At 34.8% G+C, this 22,702-nt stretch overlaps 1 protein-coding gene across 1 annotated transcript in view; it reads left to right on the top strand.

Moving 5' to 3' along the window:
- The first annotated feature begins 569 nt into the window (after window positions 1-569).
- LOC106141319 (mucin-2) overlaps window positions 570-22,702 on the top strand; it is a 111,241-nt gene continuing 89,108 nt past the window's right edge. The window contains exon 1 of the mRNA XM_060947323.1: window positions 570-839. Within this exon, the coding sequence (XP_060803306.1) occupies window positions 798-839 (42 nt within the window). The 5' untranslated portion in view covers window positions 570-797. The remainder of the gene's footprint in view (window positions 840-22,702) is intronic.

Raw genomic sequence — 22,702 nt, 5'->3', positions numbered from 1 at the left:
ATCTGCCGAAGAAAGAACCCATTCACAGCATGTTTGAACGCAGAGCGACTAAGAGCTCTCCTAATGTATGATGTATGTAGTTTAGGAAGTCAAAAAGATTAATTCAACAGCCGTGGAAGCGTTAATATTTTAAGATACCTACTTTGTTTATGAGAGAAAACTAATTAAGAAACTGAAGCAGCCTATATACATAATTAGTTATCTACTCTATCACTATATTTTATGAGTACCTACTAAATAATTTAGCTTGACTTCTGGGGTCAGTGACGCGATCAATCAAAAACCCATCGATTGGAATTTCGAACCTGACCCTCTCTGAGGGAGTAATACTAACTTAATAGAATTTCAATATTTTTTCAAAGGCTTAAAAAGAAAGTAATGTCACCCTTTCAAAATTAAGTTACAAAGCTTAAACCTTAAAGAAATTAACTCTGACACGGGTTACATCGGCGGGTTACGTAAATCTTTATGTTTAATTACAAGTCGCATACAACGTAAGGTCGTAGAAAGTGAATCGACTCGTGTGAACCATCAAAAAAAGCCCGCCATCTTGCAGTCTGTGGCGCGCAGTTGGCGCGAGTAAACGTTTCCCGCCGAAACTTTCAAAATTTAAACTTCGGACGCGATAGAATATTTTTTTTTCCGCGCGTGTTTGCGGCCTGTGTTAATTTTTCTGGATGTGTTTTGAATACAAACGCGAGTGGTGTTGTGAATAATGTGATAAACGTTGTGTGGACACATAGAGTATTATACACGGATTCTTTGTATTGTTCATGTTTTACTGATATTTTCACGTTATGGGGATATATCGGTGGAAAATTGACACAATTTTGAAAATGGTAAGTTCTTTTTTATAATAACAACAATAAGAAAAAGGCAGCCAAGGTTTTTACATAAAAGTCCAATAAAAAGTTACTAATACTTCACGTCATAAACTTCAAAATTTAATTGTTTGAAAGTCAATGTGAGTGCATATATTTAGTGTAATTAGAGTAATTATAGTTCACTTTATCGTTAAGGTGAAAACGTGACTATGACCTACACAAACTACAAAGGAGTTTTAACAAAGTTTATATTACCTCTAAACCGGACCTCTTCGCACGGTATCAAAACCATAGAGATTTGAGATCTATTAAGTAACTGGCCGGTAATATAATCAGTATTTGTATTTCGATTTAGATTTTCTCTCGATTAGTTTTGCTGATTTCTCTGTTTGATTATGCGTAAGATGGAAATTTGAATACCACATAATCTCTAGGTTTGATATGGTAAATAATAATGTAAATGTTGAGGATAACACAATCGTTTTTAAGTTAAAACAAAGTTTTGTTTGAGATTTAACAAGTTATTGTTAACCTTTAACTCGGGTCGTATGATTGTCGCATTATAATCGGAGTAAACTTTTTTAATTTTTCCAATTTAATATAACAAATTTTATGTAATATATTTTGTAAATTCAATGCAACTGTCATGATCTCATATGGATTACGTTTCTTGTATAAAGGAGTCTCCTGATATTAATTGGCTTTCCCACTAGACTGATATACCGTGGTTTAAATATATATAAGAAAAAGAAGTAGTAGTCGCCTATCCCTCCGGGAAAGAGAAGTAATTTTATGTATGTATGTATGTTAACAACCGTCCCTACTTGATTACTGTGGACGTTCTATAATCAGATAGGCATCGTATATTGGCATCTATCAGATTTAAAATAATATTTTACCTTTATGTGCCGTGTGCCTATCTATTTCCCATGGATGTCGTAAAAGGCGACTAAGGGAAAGGCTTATACACGTGGGTTTCTTCTTTTAGGCGATGGGCTATCTAGACTAGGCAATCTGTCATTACTTGAATCTCAATCCTGTCATAAAGCGATACTTCTTTTCAAGACTGCTGGCTCTGTCTACCCTGCGAAAGGTATAGACGTGATTATATGTATGTATGTGGTCAAAATATTTTGTATCTAGAATTTTCTAGAAAAGTCGCAAACAAAAGCATTCCGAATATATAATCATCTCCAGTTTATAAATATGATGTAGAACATGATTATAAAAAGACATTGTCATAAAAAAATCATTTTTTCATTGTCATTCACATATTGTTTACAAACAGACAAGCACAGACATACAATGGAACGAATGTGTTTTGCTACAAAATGGTTTTATCTAAAAACAAATCAATAAATAGAATGAAAACAATGACATGAAGTAATTGATTCATTCATATTAAAAAAATATAAAACACTGCTTTATATTATTAGGAATATCTGTCATCCCAATATTGCGTCATGTCACGTCTTTATCCCAAACGGGGAAACAAAGTCAACAGCCTTGAAAAAACAAAAAGGCCACGTTCAGCTGTATGGCTAGATGGTGACTTTGAGATTCAAATAGTGACAGGTTGCTAGCCCATCGCCTAAAAGTAGAATCCCGAGTTATGAGCCTATCCGTTAGTGTGTTGTTAAACCATAAACCAAGTTGTTAAACCATACGACAATTATTAAGCGATATAATAATATCCTATAATAATGAATAAAAAAATTTGAATTTTTTTTTTTGAATTTTTTGTGAAATAAAAGGAATTTCATTCATTCAATAAGGAAATTCATTCAATACACATTTCGGCATCTTTTTGGTATTTTTGCGCAACTACAAGATTACAGCAATTACATAAAATTATTGGACGCCATTAATGATTAGAAACTAATTATTGGGCCTATCGTCATTTCTTACGCAATGACTAATTCAAATTGACTTGACATACTTGCAGTGATCAGCTTTATTCACTTCCAGTTATAAAGAAAAATTAAATTTTGAAGAGGCGTACTGTTGCAGAAGCATACTGAGTTTTCTTTTTATGTGCTTCTATTCCGATTACATCCTCAATACTCTTTAGAGGAACCCCACGTGTGCATTTTGTCTATGGTCCGGGAAAGTAGACCACTTAAGACCTACTGCACGTCAAATTTCAATTCTCTGGCCCGCTGGGTTGGGTTATGCGTTGAAATTTCAGTTAGTGAGTGTAGTATTATCTTTTACATAGGCACTTCATTCATTCATATGATCACGTCTGTATCCCTTGCGGGGTAGACAGAGCCTTGACATAGGTGCATAAATAGATGTATTATGAATAGATGAACGTGGCCATTCAGTCTTTTCAAGACTGTTGGCTCTGTCTATCCCGCAAGGGACATAGACGTGACCATATGTATGTATGTGTGTATTATGAATAGAGCGTCGGTGGTCGAATCGGTAAGGTGCTTGTGCGTAAAATGCGTTAAGCGCAGAATGGCACAGTCATACCCGTAAAGGAAAAAGATGTGATGATTTCCTTCCGCCGCCACGTCACAGTCCGTCGGTCCGTTTGATGTGTGTCGCACGAACGCAGCGCACCGTTTCATCTCTCACCAATGAAATTTCGCCGCGAATGATTCTTCGAATGATAAGCGCGTTCTGCATACGAGTCACTACTTAAATATTACCAGTTTGTCATAACAATTTAAGGAAAGGTTTACAGCGTTTTGGACATACATACATACGTATAATCACGTCTTTATTCCAACAGCCAACAGTCTTGTAACGACTGATAGGCCACGTTCAGCTATTTGGCTTTAAGATAGATAAACTGATAACATAGTTTGGGATTCTTCTTTTAGGCGATGGGCTATCAAACCTGTCACTAATTGAATCTCATTGAATTCCGGGTTCGAATCCCGGCCAGGGCATGATGAGAAAAGAACTTTATCTGATTGGCCTGGGTCCTGGATGTTTATCTTTACAAGTATATAGTATCGTTGAGTTAGTATCTCGTAACACAAGTCTCGGACTTACTTCGAGGCCAACTCAATCTGTGTAATTTGTCCCCCGTATATATTTATTTATTTATATATATTTATATTCATTTCTCATTTTAAGACTTTTGGGCCTGTCTACCCCGTAAAGGATATAGACGTGATTATATGTTAAACAAATGCCAATGAAATAGACAACTGTGAGTCTACGTCGTTTGCGCGTCCTTGGCTACGCTGCGCCCGCGCACATTCCCCGACCAAGAGAATTCCGGCTCTTCATTCGCAGTGACAATCAAAAAAAAAACATACTGCTACTCAATAAGGTCTAGTGTGGTCTAAATTTGTTGAAGCATGTTGAAGACATTTCGATTTCCTTCTGCCTTGTAACACAGCATGTAATTGTTTGTTTTCGAAGTAATGTTACGAGCTGTATTGGTATTTCTTGTGGCTTTTAGCTCTGTCTACCTCGTAAAAGACAAAAACGTGTGTCCTTTACTAATTCGTGACAACTTCTACGCGAAATTTCTCATGTTTCCGTATACGATGTACAAAAAGTAAATCTTTATTAATTTATAGGAATTAATCCGACGAATTGAACTTGTGTGAAACTGAACGTGTTTAATGTTAAAATCATTTTATTTACTCTATTGATGTAAATTTAACTGATTGATCACTTTTGACCATTTTTACATACCTACAAACATACATATAGTCACGTCTATATTCCTCGCGGGGTAGACAGAGCCAGCAGTCTTGAAAGACTGAAAGGCCACGCTCAGCTGTTAGGCTTAATGATAGAATTGAGATTCTAATAGTGACAGGTTGCTAGCCCATCGCCTTAAAGAAGAATCTCAAGTTTATCCCTTAGTCACCATTGTCATTTGAACATTTTTTAATTGCTGGTAAAGTTGACAAAGTGTAGACAATACTTGTTACCAATAAACTTCGTACGTAAACGGATATAAATGCGGAGAAAGCGGTTAGGTTAAGTTTGTTGAATATTCATATAATACCTTTTGGCCGAAGACATACATAAGTAAGTGTTATGTTATTATGTCATAAGTGCGTACGTTAATATATGGATGAATTTATTTGAATAATGTCATGAATAACGGAAGGGAGGAATTATTATTCACTTTTTATTTTAATTCAAATAATATTTAAATGGCTACGATAAGCAGTTTAAGTTACTCGTACAACAAATCGAGAACCATTGTTTTTAAAGGGCATTAACATAATATATCTTTGTGCTAAGCTAAATAAAGGCAGTATTGACTTTTTGAGTTTTAACTGCTAAAAAAAAAAAAAAAAAAAAAAAAAAAAAAAAAGTTATCAGATACCATTTGTAATATATAAATTGCAAAAATACTAAACCAAATTCAATTAAATTTGGCCTATATCTTTAAGAGTAAAACTTTACCGCAAAAACTTCCACGGAACCGAAATCTCGGGTAAAAGTTTATTAGTTTGCGAGAAACGACTACAATATGCGAGCAAGTAATACAATACACATATATACATACATACATATAGTCACGTCTACATCCCTTGCGGGGTAAAGACATATATATATATCATGTCTTTATCTCTTAGGATACTACTCCTAGGGAATGTGCTAGCAACCTGTCACTATTTGAATCTCAATTCCATCATTAAGCCATACAGCTGAATGACCGTTCAGTTCGAGAATAAAGATGTTATCTATACTAATATTATAAAGCTGAAGAGTTTGTTTGTTTGTTTGAACGCGCTAATCTCAGGAACTACTGGTTCGAATTGAAAAACTCTTTTTGTGTTGAATAGACCATTTATCGAGGAAGGCTTTAGGCTATATTACATGACGTTGCAACTATTAGGAGCGAAGAAATAATGGAAAATGTGAAAAAAAAAACGTGGAAAATTATTCACCCTTGAGGGTTTTAATGATGCCCAAAATAACTATCCCACGCGGACAAAGTCACGGACACAGTTAGTTGCTTATATGAAGTCTCGAAAGAAAAGCCACGTTCAAGTTAAAAATGTTGATTCCATAAAACTTTTAGTGCACAAACAAGAGTGCAATGATCTCATACAAAGGCTGCATCTTCCTTTGTGTTTGTTTGTATGTATGTATGTACATATATATGTATGTATGTACATATGTATAATATATACGTGTAAGTAACTGAGAATCTTGCGAGGCTTTGTGGGGCGACATTGCCACGAGCTTTTATCCTTTTAAGGCACTTCAAGGCTGTTAATACAAGTTTTTTGTCATTATTTTCTTAAACGGTGGAGTTATTATTGTACACACTAGCTGTTGCCCGCGACTTCGTCCGCCTAAATTTCGACTTGAATCTACAATTGGTGAAGGTTGTAATTAAATCGGTTTAATACTTTTGGAGATGAGCGTGATCATACAGTCAGATACAGACAGACAGACAAAAAATGTCTCTCTATACATTTCAGTCAAAATACTTCATGTACAGACAAAATATTTTTACCGTTATATCATATGTAGTATTTTGATTTTCAGGATAGGCGGTGCGTAAATCTATCTACTTGCTACGATCCGTGGATACTTCTTTCGCTTCATCCACATTCATAACTCTCTTTATGCATTGCTGTTATAATTGTGAAAAGAAAAAATACAATTCCATCATAAAGCCAAACAGCTGAACGTGGCCTATCAGTCTTTTCAAGACTGTTGGCTCTGTCTACCCCGCAAGGGATATCCCTTGCGTCTATATAGACGTGATTATATGTATGTATGTATAAATACATATATTTTCATTTTGATAATCGAGAATTGAACCCGTACTATTAAGACAAAATAGGAATAAGGAGGCAAGTATATCATCTGCTGCACTAGGTCAAACTTAACCCATATTAGATCGATTATTGTTACACATCCAGTTGCAGGCAACTTACTTGCACATTCAGGAATGTGCAGGTTTTCTCACGAAGTGTTCCCTCACCGTAAGAGCATCGGTTAGTACCCAAACTAATGTACATAACTTTGAAAAGCCGAGGTGTTATTCGAACCTGTGGTTTTTTGGTTAGTTGCTTGAGTATGCAGGTTTCCTCACGATGTTTTCCTTCACTTAAGAGCTCCCTCATCATAATTAATTAAAAAACTCGAATGAATAATAAGATTACTTCACTCATTATGGATGATGGCGCGTTGAACTCTTTTGTATGGCGCACGCTTCTCTCTCACATGCCATACAAAAACTTAAGTAAATTAATGGTCTTTACTACAATACACTAGTCATTCAAATGTATGACTGTTTTCACTCTCGCATACTAGTGCGATGCGACGACTTTCGCCGGGTTTACGAGCTTTTTAAGTTTGTAAGTTATGAAAGAATTGGACACGATACTACATTTATGTATTTATTAACATTCATTCATGTTTCTTAATGTAGACAATGTGCATTCGTCCACGATTTAGATTTAAGACATCTATATTTGCAAATTGACGTCCGATGGAAATGCTGCAGTGTAGTTTGTTTCGACGCTTCTTCTACACATGCGCCTTGGAAGCGGTAGTAGTTATAATTAGATTTAAGTTATATGACGTCAATAAGTGATACCTTGTATCCAATTTTGAAAATAAATCTATTCTGTTCTATGCACACGCCGTACTGCTTATTCATGTCTCCTCTCATGGGTTTCTGGAAGAGAATTCTATTGAAATAAGTTGCAACTTTGTGTTACAATTCATTCATTCATATAATCACGTCTATATCCCTTGTGGGGTAGATAGAACCAGCAGTTTTGAAAGACTGACATGCCACATTCAGCTGTTAGGCTTAATGGTAGAATTGAGGTTCAAATAGTGAAGTTCATTAAATATAAATTGTTTATTCATTCATTACTTGTATGTTTTTCCAATCCAAATATATGTTATATATATTTTATATTTTAGAATTTTGTGACTATTAGCTCTTCCTACCTCGTAAATATAAAGACGTGATATTTTTTTTTGGTTTTTAATAAACTTTATATGAATCAAAACATGAGTATAGAATTATTTATCTTAAACAACTTTATACTCGTATATGACGTGTTCATACATATATATATATATAGATATATATATAAAGACTATATATATATATGTGTGTATGAACATTTTCTCAGGTTCACAGCGGCTTTTGACCTAGAGAGTGCAATACGTTCGTGAATCCAAGTCTTAAGGCTAGAACCAGTTTCTATAAAGTCAACTCCTGACCTTTACTTAGTGGTAACTTTACTAGTATGACATTCATAACTTAACAACCGCTTATATGGACTTACGTTGTTTAGAAAAAAGGAAAGTTAAAGACTTGACTCTCGAACGAAATACATTTTTATTATGATAATTTCACACATATACCTATGTACATATAATCACGTCTATATCCCCTGCGGCGTAGACAGAGACAACAGTAGGCAACGCTTAGTTGTTGGGCTCAATGATAGAATCGAGATTTAAATAGTGACAGATTGCTAGACCATCGCCTAAAAGAAGAATCCCTAGTTTATTAGATAGGCCCTTAGTCGCCTTTTACGATATTCATGGGAAAGATAGTGAGGAGTTGTTGAGTATTTCGACTAGACATTTCGCGTAATAAATCCTCACATACCGATAATATGATATGTTATATATTAATTTCAAAATACTGTCATAGTAACCCAAAAATATTTCCGAAGACATTTGGCAACGATCACTTTTAAAAGCTAAAGCAATATGTCGATGTTTTATGAAACTGCGTCAAGCGCGCTGGCAAGTCAAGCACGCGCTGCTTACATACATATATACATGTAATCACGTCTATATCCCTTGCGGGGAAGACAGAGCAAACAGTCTTGAAAAGAGTCATAGGCCACGTTCAGCTATTTGGCTTTAACATAGAATTGAGATTCGAATAGTGACAGGTTGCTAGCCCATCGCCCAAAACAAGAATCCCAAATGTCTATCCCTTAGTCGCCTCTTACGAGATCCATGAGACATGAGATGGAGTGGTCGTATTCTTTTTTATGTTGGTGTCGGAACCTCACGGCACTTTATTCAATAAAAATATTTATTTATTTACTAATTTATGTACACAGAAAACATCGAGACTGATAATAAACACAAGAAACAAAATTACAAAGGTTATAATAACAAATAAAGGTTATATATTACAAACCTATAGGTTACTATATTATTTTTTAATAAAAAAAATAGACTACGATCATATCAAAAATTAATACTCGTATTTGCATATACGAGTAAGAAGTGGATCACGAGTAGAACGGAGTATACACAAGGGCGTGGCACAATGTCACCAGCTTTTGGAATGCTGTCTTGAGCGCGTCGATAGCATTGACGTAATTTACGTTAAAAGTTTCTTCAAGAGTTTTGGCTCTGCCTCCCCGAAAGGGATATAGACGTGAATGAAGGCAGTACAGCGCCGTTGAAAATTGTGAAATGGCTCATAAGAGAAAACGACTTTATATGTCTGTATGTTTGCATAAAAAAAAGGTTTTTACAATTCCGAACGCATATATACGTATTACTTCCATTTCCATCGATTTTCTAGGCATTTCCTAGCGGATCTATTCAGTTTTTTAATGTTGAATGCCGTAACGTATGTCTGTCCGTCCGTTAACATAACTATTAGGGCCGATAATTACGTTGTTATATGTTAAGGATGCCGTTACAGACTTTTTTCAGTCATTAGATCAAACTGTTCCTTCCTCATTCGATTATGTAACTTTTAAATACTTGCTTAAGACTAAAAATTAATGACGAGTCGAATAAAAAAAAAATATATTTTTTTTTTATAAATTGCTAGCACATGTCGAGAGAGTTAGTAAATAATCTATTTTACATGTTCTTAAACTGTATAAAAACTTTATATAAATTTGTAGGCGACTAAAGAAAATGCTTATAAACATTAATATTCTTTTTAATGGCATTGGGCTAGCAACCTGTCACTATTTGAATGTCAATTCCACGTTTTAAGCTGCACGTGGCCTTTCAGTCTTTTCAAGACTATTAGCTCTGTCTACCCCGCAAGGGATCTAAACGTGACCATATGTATGTATGTTAATTTGTAGTAACAGTGAATCTTCACTCCATCATTCAGTAATAAAGTGACATGTGGCCTACGAATCTTGTGACGATACAAAATATTGCTTTTGTCCAACCTGTTAAATTTTTAGTGTACTAATTGCCCTAAAGGACATACTTTAATCGCCTTTTACGATGTCCATACGGAGATATGTGGTATCATTTAAGTCTGCAGGAAACAAGAATATAGGTAAAATAAATTGGCTTAAATAGTTCCTTCCCTTTGAAAATTCAAGAAATCCTCAATCAGGATTAGTATTTAATAGGAAATCAATTTACAAATTGCTTATGAAGAAGGAACTTACTGTTTTGAATTATTTTGTTGCCTTTATTATGCTCTATGCGTATGATTAATTATAAATTTAAATTACTAGTATAGTTATAAACAATATCTGAAACTGCTGGACGTAGGAAGTTTAATTCATGCATTTTTTTCATCCTTTAGGAATACAGTAGACTAATATAGAACCTATCCTAATATCCATACAATGTAGTAGTTATAATAAAAATATGCAGTCTTAAATACCTCTTCTATTTTTTTAAATCACTTAAAATATATATAATATAGGGTATGTAGCCTATAATAATATAAATACCCTTTAATTGCTTGGAAACTTCAACCTCTAAACTAGACAATAGCCACATTTTCTTCAGTATGAGAATCCGTATAAAATAAATAACCAGTTACGGTAATACTCAATCTCTGTAATTACATAACTATTTATTGTGTCGAGGTTACACGTCCGAAATTTACGAGAAGCTGCAATTAAGTTGTCGTTAAATGTTTGACGTTAAAATTTGATTAATTAATATTTGGCTGAACAAATTTGATTTTCAGTCTAAACTATTATTCTTAGTACTTACTGAAAATAACATGAAATTGAATCATCAGCTTGAGTTTAGATTTTTCATAAGACGCACCTTCATTTAAAAGTGATACCTAGTTGGATTGAGATATTTTTATTTATCATTAAAAAAAGAAATTAAAGACTGCGAAATTGTTTGTATTAAAATTTACTCTTATAGATGATAGGGGCAGGAGCAAAACAAATAAAAAAAAATATCCCTTACAGGTGACCAGGAGTAACATTAAACATAATATTTGTATTTGTATAAAAAAAAATATTTCATCCGCTAACCTAAGACACCATAAGAGATTAATGTATAAAATTATTCTCAAAAACACTAATCATAAGTTGTCACAAGATCAAAAATGACCTCAACAAGTTATCAGTCGATTCAGAGGTTGAAATTACGTTACCATGAAGATATTTCTCAATTACGAACACATTGTTTTAGTAACCACAAATAATAGAGTAAACAGTCGCGGTCATATATCCCATGCCAGATCACATAATTGTCTATTGTTTGGTTCTGTTTTCATGGGAACGGATATCCGGAGATTGCTCAGTTGGTCCTTGAGTTTTCTTCACAGACTTGACAGTTTTTTTCTTTAATTTAAATAAGCAGACACAATAAATACATAAAGTAACGTCTGTATCCCTTGCGGGGAGAATTACAACATTCTACAGAAGACTGAAAGGCCACGGTTAGCTTTTTGGCTAAATGACGGAATACATACATACATTTGGTCACGTCTATATCCATTGCGGGGTAGACAGAGCCAACAGTCTTCAGAAGACTAAAAGGCCACGTTCAGCTGTTTGGCTTAATAACGGAATTGAAATTCAAATAGTATTCTAGACCATCACTTACAAAAAGAAATCTTAAGTTTATTAGTCTTTTTCTTCATCTGTTACGACATCCATGGGAATGATATGGAGTGGTCCTGTTCTAAAGTTTCGGGAACCACACGGCATTAAGTTCAAGATAAAGAACAATAGATTTTAAACATATATGGAGTTAGCCATAGCCATAAAGGACCATGCAAGTGCCGTGTGGTTCCCGGCACCAATAGAAAAAATAATAGTTTAAAAAAACTAAAAAACTACGCTTTTATTGCTAATCAAACTAAAAAATAGAAAATAAAAATTAATGACAAAGGAATTCAGTAGTAGCAAGTCGAACAATCAGTTATAGTCAGTTGTAGTAGTAATTACTTCGGATTAAAATTATAACAAAATTAAATTTATAAACAAAACAATTTAAATCAGAGTAAAAAGCGTGGGGTGCCTGATGTAGTAAATATTAAAATCATTCTATTAGCATATATTTATGACAAGAGAGTTATAAAAATGAAGTAAAATGCACCCCACGCTTTTTACTCTGATTTAAATTGTTTTGTTTATAAATTTAATTTTGTTATAATTTTAATCCGAAGTAATTACTACTACAACTGACTATAACTGATTGTTCGACTTGCTACTACTGAATTCCTTTGTCATTAATTTTTATTTTCTATTTTTTAGTTTGATTAGCAATAAAAGCGTAGTTTTTTAGTTTTTTTAAACTATTATTTATTTTCTATTTTTTAGTTCGATTTGCAATAAAACGGGTAGTTTTTTAGTTTTTTTATACAATTATTTTTTGGAAGTTAACACTTCTGGTATAACTATGTTATATGTGGCCTGATTGGATTAAATCTCATAATATTCTCATCATCATGGTTCTTTATAAGGCGATGGGCTTGCAACCTGTCACTATTTGAATCTCAATTCTATCTTAAAGCCAAATAGCTGAACGTGGCCTATCAGTCTTTACAAGACTGTTGGCTCTGTCTACCCCGCAAGGGATATAGACGTGATTATATGTATGTATGATGATTGTTAAACCCAGTTGAAAAGAATTTTATAGTGATAAATCACTGTTAATAATACATACATACATACATACATAAAATCACGCCTCTTTCCCGGAGGGGTAGGCAGAGACTACCTCTTTCCACTTGCCACGATCTCTGCATACTTCTTTCGCTTCGTCCACATTCATAACTCTCTTCATACAAGCTCGGCGGTTTCGGGTACTTTTGACCTGACCCTTTACCAGGACGTCCTTAATTTGATCAAGATACGTTCGTCTAGGTCTTCCCACTCCGACCTTTCCCTCCACACTCTCCTTGTATATCTGCTTAGTCAACCTGCTTTCATTCATCCTCTCCACATGACCGAACCATCTTAACATACCCTTTTCTATTCCTGTAACTACATCTTCTTTCACATCACAACATTCCCTTATCACGCTGTTCCTTATCCTGTCACTCAATTTCACACCCATCATACTCCTTAACGCTCTCATTTCCACTGCATTTATTCTGCTTTCATGCTTCTTTTGCCATACCCAACTTTCACTCCCATACATTAATGTCGGGACCAACACGCCCCTGTGCACAGCCAGTCGAGCCTTTTTGGATAGTTTCTGACTGCTCATAAAGGCATGCAAAGCTCCATTCACCATGTTCCCCGCGTTCACTCTCCTTTCAATATCACTATCATACTTGCCATCTGATGTAAACTTTGATCCTAGATATACAAACTCTTTTACTTGCTCCACTTTTTCTCCTCCAATCAAAATATTACATGCTGTCATTTCTTTCTCCATTTCAAAAACCAGTGTTTTAGTTTTACTTACGTTCACTTTCATTCCTTTCTCTTTTAAAGCTTCATGCATACAGTTTACCATCTCCTGTAACTCCTCCGCTGATGACGCCAGTATAACCTGATCGTCGGCATAGAGCAGACATTTGACGAGTAACTCATTCATCCTTAATCCACTTTTAGACTCTTTCAAATCTGTCAAACAGCTATCCATAAATAGGTTGAACAGCCACGGTGACGCAACACATCCTTGCCTAACGCCTTTCTCAATCTTAAACCACTCAGTGTGCGCTCCGTTTATCCTGACACAAGCACTCGAATCCTCATATAAGGATTTCAGTGCTCGTATTAAGAGACTGCTCACCCCATGCATAGAAAGTGCTGACCACAATTCATTCCTCTCAACTCTGTCATATTATACTGTTAATAATATATATACTGTTAATAATATTTTTGACTATCCAGCAAACGTAATAATTTTCGATTGTGGCCTTGCCAGGAATCAAACCACAAGATTAAGAGGCAGATTGATACAGGAACAAAAATATTTCAAACATACCTCCACTGCCTTTACAACCAGAAACGCAACAAAGTTTATCTGAAGACATCGTGGCACTTTTGTTGTAAAATCTGTCTTTCACAAAAACAAACACAAACTTGGGACTCCTATCTCAAATAATAAGGTGCTTTTTACAGGAGTCCTATCTCAAAATATCTGCACAACACAGTAAACACAGTCAGAGTCCAATCTCAGATGATAAAATCACACGAATATCCGGAAGAACAAAGCTCGACTCAACGGAAGATTCCAAACTCCAAATAACGACAAGTTATCAACACAAAACAAAGTGCAAATAGGTAAATACACAGGCACCGGTAAAAAACAACAGAAAGAAAGTTTACAGGTGTTCGAATCGAATTCAATCAAAACTTAATGCAAAACTTATTTGACATAAAAAACTGTCACTCATTTTCCAAAAGAGTATTACAGTGTTGCTATTATAAATAGGCAAAAGATACCTAATGTTAATTCAAGAATTGCATTAATATGTTAAATACGTATTAAATATCGCAAAGTTCTGTAGGTAGTAACTTTATTCTTGTATTTTTGTAAATTTAGTTGTTCAATTTTCATTTATTACTTTTGTTTTATTACTTATATATTTTTTATTGTTTTAAAATATTCTACTAATTCTACTATGGTTTCTAATGGTAATTCTAAATGGAGCAATGCGATGAAATAAAGAAGCCTCAGGTTAATAGTAACATTATATGGAAATATATTACATCTCTTTTTGACTCATTATACGTCAGAACTTCTTGGTTTCTTGTATGGAGATTACTGGCACTGGTGCTATCTCTGTCTCTCTTACTCTCATACGAAGGATCTAAAAATGAATTTATTAATCCTGGCAGTTTTAATAAGGATAATGAGAAACTCTTATCAAAATATTGCATTGTCATCGGTCCTTGATACGTGTGCAAAGTTCCAAGTTGATCAGACGTTTAGAAATCAGTGAAAATTAAGCTCAAAGATTCCGTTACATACATACATACATACATACATACATACATACATACATACATACAACCCAAGCTAATAAAAGCGTAGTAAAAAAGAATAGGCAACTCCATCTCTTTCTTATGGACGTCGTAAAAGGCGATTAAGAGATAGGCTTATAAACTTGGTATTTTTCTTTTAGGCGATAGGCTAGCAACCTGTCACTTTATATGAATTCTATCAGTAAGCCAAACAGCTGAACGAGGCCTTTCAGTATTTTCAAGACTGTTGTCTACCAGAAAAGAAAAAAGACGTGATTGTATGTATAAAGGACCATAGTAGCATTTTTTGGAATGTGCAGGTTTTCACACGATATTTCTTCTAACCGTAAGAACAACGTTCAAACTCGAAAAATCGGGAATCAAGCTAATGTAGTTATATCAGTTAATAGTGTCATTGGTATTACGAGTAGTAGGTACATAGCCAACTTAATCCTGTTGAACTAACCTTAGACTCTATTCACTCTGTTTACCCCGTAAGGGATAAAGACGTAACATATGTATGTATATACACACTTATTGCAGAAATATTAACTCCAACTCCTCATGTAATGTTTGCGTCTCTTCGGTTATTAAGTAATACGTTATGTAAAAGCAATTAACACAGACTAACACACATTTTTAGGATTTCTGCACCTTGTTATGTGATCATAACGGGTTTTTAAATATTTTATGAGCGTTTTTGAACGCCAATTGACATTTTATGTTTCGCTTGTTGATGATTGATTTTTACATGGATAGATGTTGACATACATATAATCACGTCTATATTCCCTGCGGGATTGGCAGAGCCAAAAGTCTTGTAAAGTCCGTTCAGCAGTTTGGCCTTATGATAGAATTGAGATCCAAATGGTGACAGGTTGCTAGCCCGTCGCATAAAAGAAGAGTCCCAAGTTTATAAGCCTAGTCGCCTTTTACGACATCCATGGGAAAGAGATGGAGTCGTCTTATTCTTTTTCCTATCGGTGCCGGGAACCACACGGCACGGAAACTTCTTTAAAACGTATAAAACTATTTACTGCCACATGGGTACAGAACGCTAACAATGAAGATAGTTACTGTCTTAAACCTGTTTAATGATAGTAATTCTGTGGTTGCAGTTAAAACTAATGTAATCCGAGGCGGTCTACGACGCTAGGTCTGCGGTCAGTGTGACCTGAAACCTGATGTAATATTACGTTTGTAATGTTTATGTAATCATAGTTAAGACCTATGTTATACTTGAGAATGCCTGCCTGCATTCAAAAATATACCCTTTCTGTCTTTTTAAGACTGTTGGCTCTGTTTACCCCGCAAGGGATATAGACGTGATTATATGAATGTATGTAAAGAAGTTCCCAGATTTGCTTGCGAATTATTTTATGTGTTTTTTATGGTAACTTAGGCATAACGTATACTATTATGTCAAAATTTAGCTTCTTTTGGAAATAAATTTCGGGCGGTATCATGGTGTACGTTGCGTATGTCATTTACTCACTTATATTTTTATAGTACCTTATTTGAAAGGTGTCACGGGGGTCAGGTTATTCGCCCCTTGATAGTGAAAGGTAAATCTGTGACTTTTTCTTAGGGAGAATTCAGGTGGAAAAAACGCAAGGGACAGTCGTATTATATAATTTAACTAGAAAACCTAAAATTACAAGAAGTGGTTAACAAAAAGAGCATTAGATACCTACATTAGGTACATTTATATAATTCTGATGGCACTTAGACGCTTTTGGTCTTTTTATTCCACATCTATGATCTTACATACATACATATAGTCACGTATCTACCCTTATATATATCCCTTGCTGGGGAGACAGAGCCAACAGTCTTGAAAAGACTGAATGGCCACGTTCAGCTATTTGGCTTAACGATAGAATTGAGATTCAACTAGTGACAGGTTGCTATTGCTAGCCCATCGCCCTAAAAGAGAATCCCAAGTTGTAAGCCTATCCCTTAGTCACCTTTTACGACATCCATAGGAAAGAGATGGAGTGGTCCTATTCTTTTTTGTATTGGTGCCGGGATCCACACGGCACTTGATCTTACACGTAACATAATCGAAGTCGGACCACAATTTGTTATGAATTTCCACTGTTTAGCTAAGGGAAAGCTTTGTTCAACACACGCACACATTATACTAGCGATAATCACAGCAATATGCTACATTATTATATCCATTTCCGTTTAATCATTTAATGTGGAGATGTGAAAGGTCTCTTATTATAATTATACACATCTATTTTTATTGGTTATGAGCATATTTTGTATTTAAATTAGTTTTCGATGACACTCTTTTCAATTACGCTCGGTAATTATATTTGCTAATTCTTTAACTATTTCTTTCTAAAGGGAATCGCATACTCCTTTTCTAGCTGAGAAGAGATAGTCAAAAATTAGAAAGATCAGTATTTGGTCGAACTTAAACTTAGAATTAGGATTTTCAATGCAAAATGCCATCAGCTAATTGCCCAATTAATGTAGAACAGACAAAGAATTAAAGCCCTGCTCAGAAATAGTGGCTGGTTTTAAAAAAGCCATTCTACTTTTTAGCCGCGTTCTATGGAGAATTTCAGCTATGTGGTTTTAATCTGTACATATATACATACATATGGTTACGTCTATATCCCTTGCAAGGTAGACATAGCCAACAGTTTTGAAAAGACTGCATGGCCACGTTCAGCTTTTTGGCTTAATGATAGAATTGAGATTCAAATAGTGACAGGTTGCTAACCCATCGCCTAAAAAAGAATCCCAAGTTTGTAAGCCTAGTGTTAATCTGTTCAGGCTGAATTTTCATCAAAAATGTGTGTGGATTCCTAGCGAGGAATAATTTTGTGATCGACCAATTGAATGGCTTCATTAATCTTACTTGCTACAGCACTTGTAGAGCTTTTGAAGAAATTTAAGTACAATTTAGTCATTGTTCTGACGGTACAAAGAATGTACCTAGTCATATTTCAGTGTCATACTTACGCAAGATTCCTAACAAAGTACTTGTCCATTTCTTTTATTTTAAAAGTACTTGTTCGACCGTAGGCCGATTTTAAACTAAATTTTACGCAACATTCGCTATCTCTAAAAAGTATAAAACAATTATGGTAGCTTTTCCATTTTCTCAACTGACTTGTTTTCAACGTATTTCTTTGATGTTCAGTTGTTATCATTATTTTTATACTTATTACTAGCTGTGCCCGCGACTTCGTCCGCGTGGAATAGTTATTTCGGGCATCATTGAAGCCCTCAAGGATGAATAATAAATTTTCCCCGTTTTTTTCACAATTTCCATTATTTATTCGCTCCGAATAGTTGCAGCATGATGTTATATACCCTAAAGCCTTCCTCGATAAATGTTCTATTCAACACAAAAATAATGTTTAAATTCGAACCAGTAGTTCATAAGATTAGCGCGTTCAAACAAACAAACAAACTCTTCAGCTTTATAATATTAGTATGGACATAAAGACTTTTCTCATCTTTGCGTGTTCGCATCCTCCGCTTACCTTTGTTTTGGGACATGTGGTACTATTTCTTAACACTTATCAATGTCGCAGCATCTTTAGTTTCAAGACCGTTGGCGCGTATTCATTTATAACGATATCGTTCAACTATCGCAGTTACTTGGCACATTATTTTCCTCCACTACCTGTCCAGCGTGGAAGTCACGCGTTTTCATAATAGTCCCTCGAGCTATATTCACACAATTCACACAATATTGAGCCGAATCATTGGCCAGTAAATATTACACAAGGCCCATACGAGAAAGTGCAACGTGCTTCGTTTACAAGACGCATTCTTTCACTTTTCACTCGGAATTTTGCGACAACAGCCATTGTCGAGCGATTTCTAAATATTTCCTTGATTAATTCGATGTTTATCGAATTCGCTTGAAGATAAGAATGTTCTGTTCATATCTTGTTTTATGAACTCGTTTTTGTAATGTAAACAACGGCTTATTATTTTTAACTGAATAAGTTTTGTCTGAAATGTAGCTAAGATTCATATAACCGACATTCTGAGATAAGTTTGTTTGTTTGTAATATCTTTATTGCAAAGAAATTTATATAGTAACAAGAAAATAGTACATAGTTATAAAATAAACAAATCACTTGCAATGGCGGACTTATCCCATGAAGGGATCTCTTGTTGTTAGTTGTTGAAAAGCGGAAATAAATTCTGAAATACTTTCCAATAGATTAAGCTAATCTTGTGCATCAAAAAATTTAGCAAATTATTATTGGTTGTTTAAGCCGTTTTTCTTTCTTGTACATTTAATTCAATTGGCTTTTTCAATTAATACACAATCGTTATTAGTAAAAGTAAAATAATAACTCTTTGAAATACCTACATCAAAACTATTTATGTGAAGTGGTCATTAATTATTTGTTGGCAAGAACAAGCCCAAAATAATACTAATACTAAGGTCTGATAGAGTAATAGTAATAGTTTAGGTGACGTTAGGTAACCTAATACTAAAATTGGTTTATCTTCTCACTTTATCTCGATTGCATAAGACATTCTTGCACCTGTTTGCAAAAGTAATTAGAAACATATGAAATATCATCGTTTTTTCTCATTTTTTTTTAAATCATATAATCTAGGCCTCTTTAATTCTCGTTCTCGCGGGAATTTCGGGAAATTCTTTCTTAGTGGACGTCCCCTAGTTACAATCTACGTTCCTGTCGCAAGTTCAACTTGACTGGCTCGCTAGTTTTTGAGATATCGCGGGTGAATGCGGGAAACCTGAAACCTGGAATTTTGACCTAGGTACATTTCAGAAATTAGCCAGATAAAACAAAAGTAAGAGGTTTGATGTTTGCTCCATTTAATGAACTTAAATACCAGATGCCTTGCATAGACTTTCAGACAAGTCACTTGCCTTTTATGGATCGGATCATTATCGTCTTATTTACACGAGCATATTAATAAAATAATTCGTAAAGTAAAAAAGCCATCAAGATACATAGATGCAACGTCATGTGTATAATTAATAATTTAAAAATACTGTTAGTCTGCCTTTTCCATACATATTTCCACGTCTTGCGGGGTAGACAGAGTTAGCAAGCTTGAAAGACTGACAGGCCACATTCAGGTGTTAACCTAATAATAGAATTGAGATTCAAATATTGACAGGGTGCTAGCCCATCCCCTAAAAGAAGAATCCCAAGTTGATAAGCCTATCCTTTAGTCGCCTTTTACGACATCCATGTGAAAGAGATGGAGTGGTCCTATTCTTTTTTACATATATTGGTGCCGAGAACCACGCGGCACACCTGTCTTTTCCTAATAAATAAATAACTTCACTTAGTGTTTAGCTGCTTAGCTCATGTGAACTGGGCATTAGCTTACTAAAAGTCAAGAATCTTGTCGCTCTCACCTATGACATTTACGATAAACCGTCTGCATACCGACGAAATCCCTTTCTCGACTGTTACGTCAACTGCATTCCTGATGATTAAGTCTTCAAATTCCAATCAGACAAAATTGAAATAAATATATTAATAGATGTACGTTTTAGAAGTGATTATAAATTCGTAGACGTATAGATTCTCTTTAAAAATGCCATCTGAATGTAAATTAGGGGCCTTCGACAAGGTCCGAGCAGGATTTGTCACCTTTGACATTATGATTGTGAAAACTCACGATGAATACCTACTATCAATTGACGGCCTCTGTGGCGCAGCGGTAGTACGCTTGTCTGTGACACCGGAGGTCCCGGGTTCGAATCCCGATCAGGGCATGATGAGAAAATAACTTTTTCTGATTGGCCTGGGTCTTGGATGTTTATCTATATAAGTATTTGTTATAAAATATAGTATCGTTGAGCTAGTATCTCGTAACACAAGTCTCGAACTTCGAGACTAACTCAATATGTGTTATTTGTCCCGTATATATTTATACAAGCTGTGTTCATGACTTCGTCCGCGTAGAATAGTTATTTTGGGCATAATTGAAGCCCTCAAGGATGAATAATTTTCCCCGTTTTTTCACATATTCCATTATTTCTTTGCTACTTATAGTTGCAACGTGATGTTATATAGCCTAAAGCCTTCCTCGATAAATGGCCTATTCAACGCAAAAATATTTTTTCAATTCGAACCAGTAGTTCCTGAGATTAGCGCGTTCAAAGAAACAAGCAAACAAACTATTCAGCTTTATAATATTAGTATATACCTAGACTTTTCTCATCTTGACTTGATAGATATATACCTAGACTTTTCTCATCTTGACGTGTTTTATATTTATTTAATTTTGATTTGAAGCATATGTAATTGCTTCTTCTTGTTCCCTCAATAACCTTTTTGTTTCATCCTCCTGGCTTTAGTACCAGTCACATCCTAAGTTACACATCCAGGCACCAGGATAACTTTACCATGGATCCAATACGCGTTAGGTTTACCTGCAAAGGTTACGGAGGTCAGATGGGAGCCTCTTCGTGTAAAAACCTGACTCACCCAATCCAAGATCCATGGTCCAAGGCATACACCGGGCTCCTTTCCAGAGTGGTGAGGATGCAACCGGGACTAAAGCCAGGAGGAACAAACAGTTTCTCTTCAAAGAAAATAAAATAAAAGTCTTCAAAGAAACAAATAAATAGGGTAGAATGAACCTTTGCAGAAAAGGTCAACTTCCATAAACTTTCGCGTTAACGTACCTACTTATTAATAGTAAGACAAAAAATTCATAAAGGATCAATTAAAATTTCATAGCAACTCGTCAACCTTCGCAAAAGCCTATCATAATTTATCTGTCCATCGAAGGGGCTTGACCCCGGAAACTTAAATGTCACAAAAGATGTTCTCACAATTGTATGTTCCTTATCTTCTTGGCAAATATGGCGATATCCTTATTCGTAAAAAGCCTTGGAATAACTTGCTGTGTTGTTTTATCTTTTAATAAGGTTGGTTTCATTTCTCAAACCATCCTACTTTTACCACCGCAAACCGTTTAGAAACCGCTGAACGGTTATTAACACATAAAGCCAAATCAAGTCTTAATAGCCTTACTAGCGTAGAAATAAAATAGAAAGAATAGAAGAATCCCATTTTTTTATTGACTTTTATAACCTACGCGGAAAAAGAAACAGTTAGCATACACTATGTTCACTTTGCTTCCAGATCAATAGAGGCATCAAGATTTTAAACAGACAAAACGAGTTTGTATCAAACAATAAACTTAAAAATTTAGGCGGCAAATTTTGCGGGACCAAAAAAAAAAAGAATACATTTTTATTTCACGGTTCCACTGACATGGCTACCAGCAGATTTGGCACCCGCAACCTTAATTTCGATCACAAAAAGAAAAAAAAACAACTACGAAAAGAAAAAGTAAATGACAATTTGTTGTTATGATTTGGAGTCTGATAAAATTGATAAAAAAAAAGATTCAGTTAGGTCAGTGAAAAGTTTTGACACGGTTATTACCCACAACTGCGTAACTACGCCTCACTGGGCGTCCAATTCAGTTCATAGCTGCTCATTTTGTGTTTCATAGCCTCAAATGTGTTGGATAATCCGATCCATCGATAATAATACATAATTCTTAAGTATTTTGAGGATGTATTTTATGAAAAAAACAACGGAACGTAAGCGGGTCATTTGTGCAGTCTAGTTCAATATTATGAAAAGTTTTGACTAAAGCGCAGAGTTTGTAAAATCAGTTTTCGTAAATTTAGAAGATGAAGAAATTTGGCTTTACCTAAGATTTGACTTTAAATATATTTTGATAAAGTGCAAGCTTTGATCTGAAGATCTGATAACTTCTTGAGTCTTTGCAATTTTTACATGAAAA

This window comes from Amyelois transitella, chromosome 13 (assembly GCF_032362555.1).
Source record: "Amyelois transitella isolate CPQ chromosome 13, ilAmyTran1.1, whole genome shotgun sequence".
In the NCBI taxonomy this organism is placed as follows: domain Eukaryota; kingdom Metazoa; phylum Arthropoda; class Insecta; order Lepidoptera; family Pyralidae; genus Amyelois; species Amyelois transitella.
Note: the sequence above shows the minus strand (reverse complement) of the source record. Positions and strands in the feature narration are given on the sequence as shown.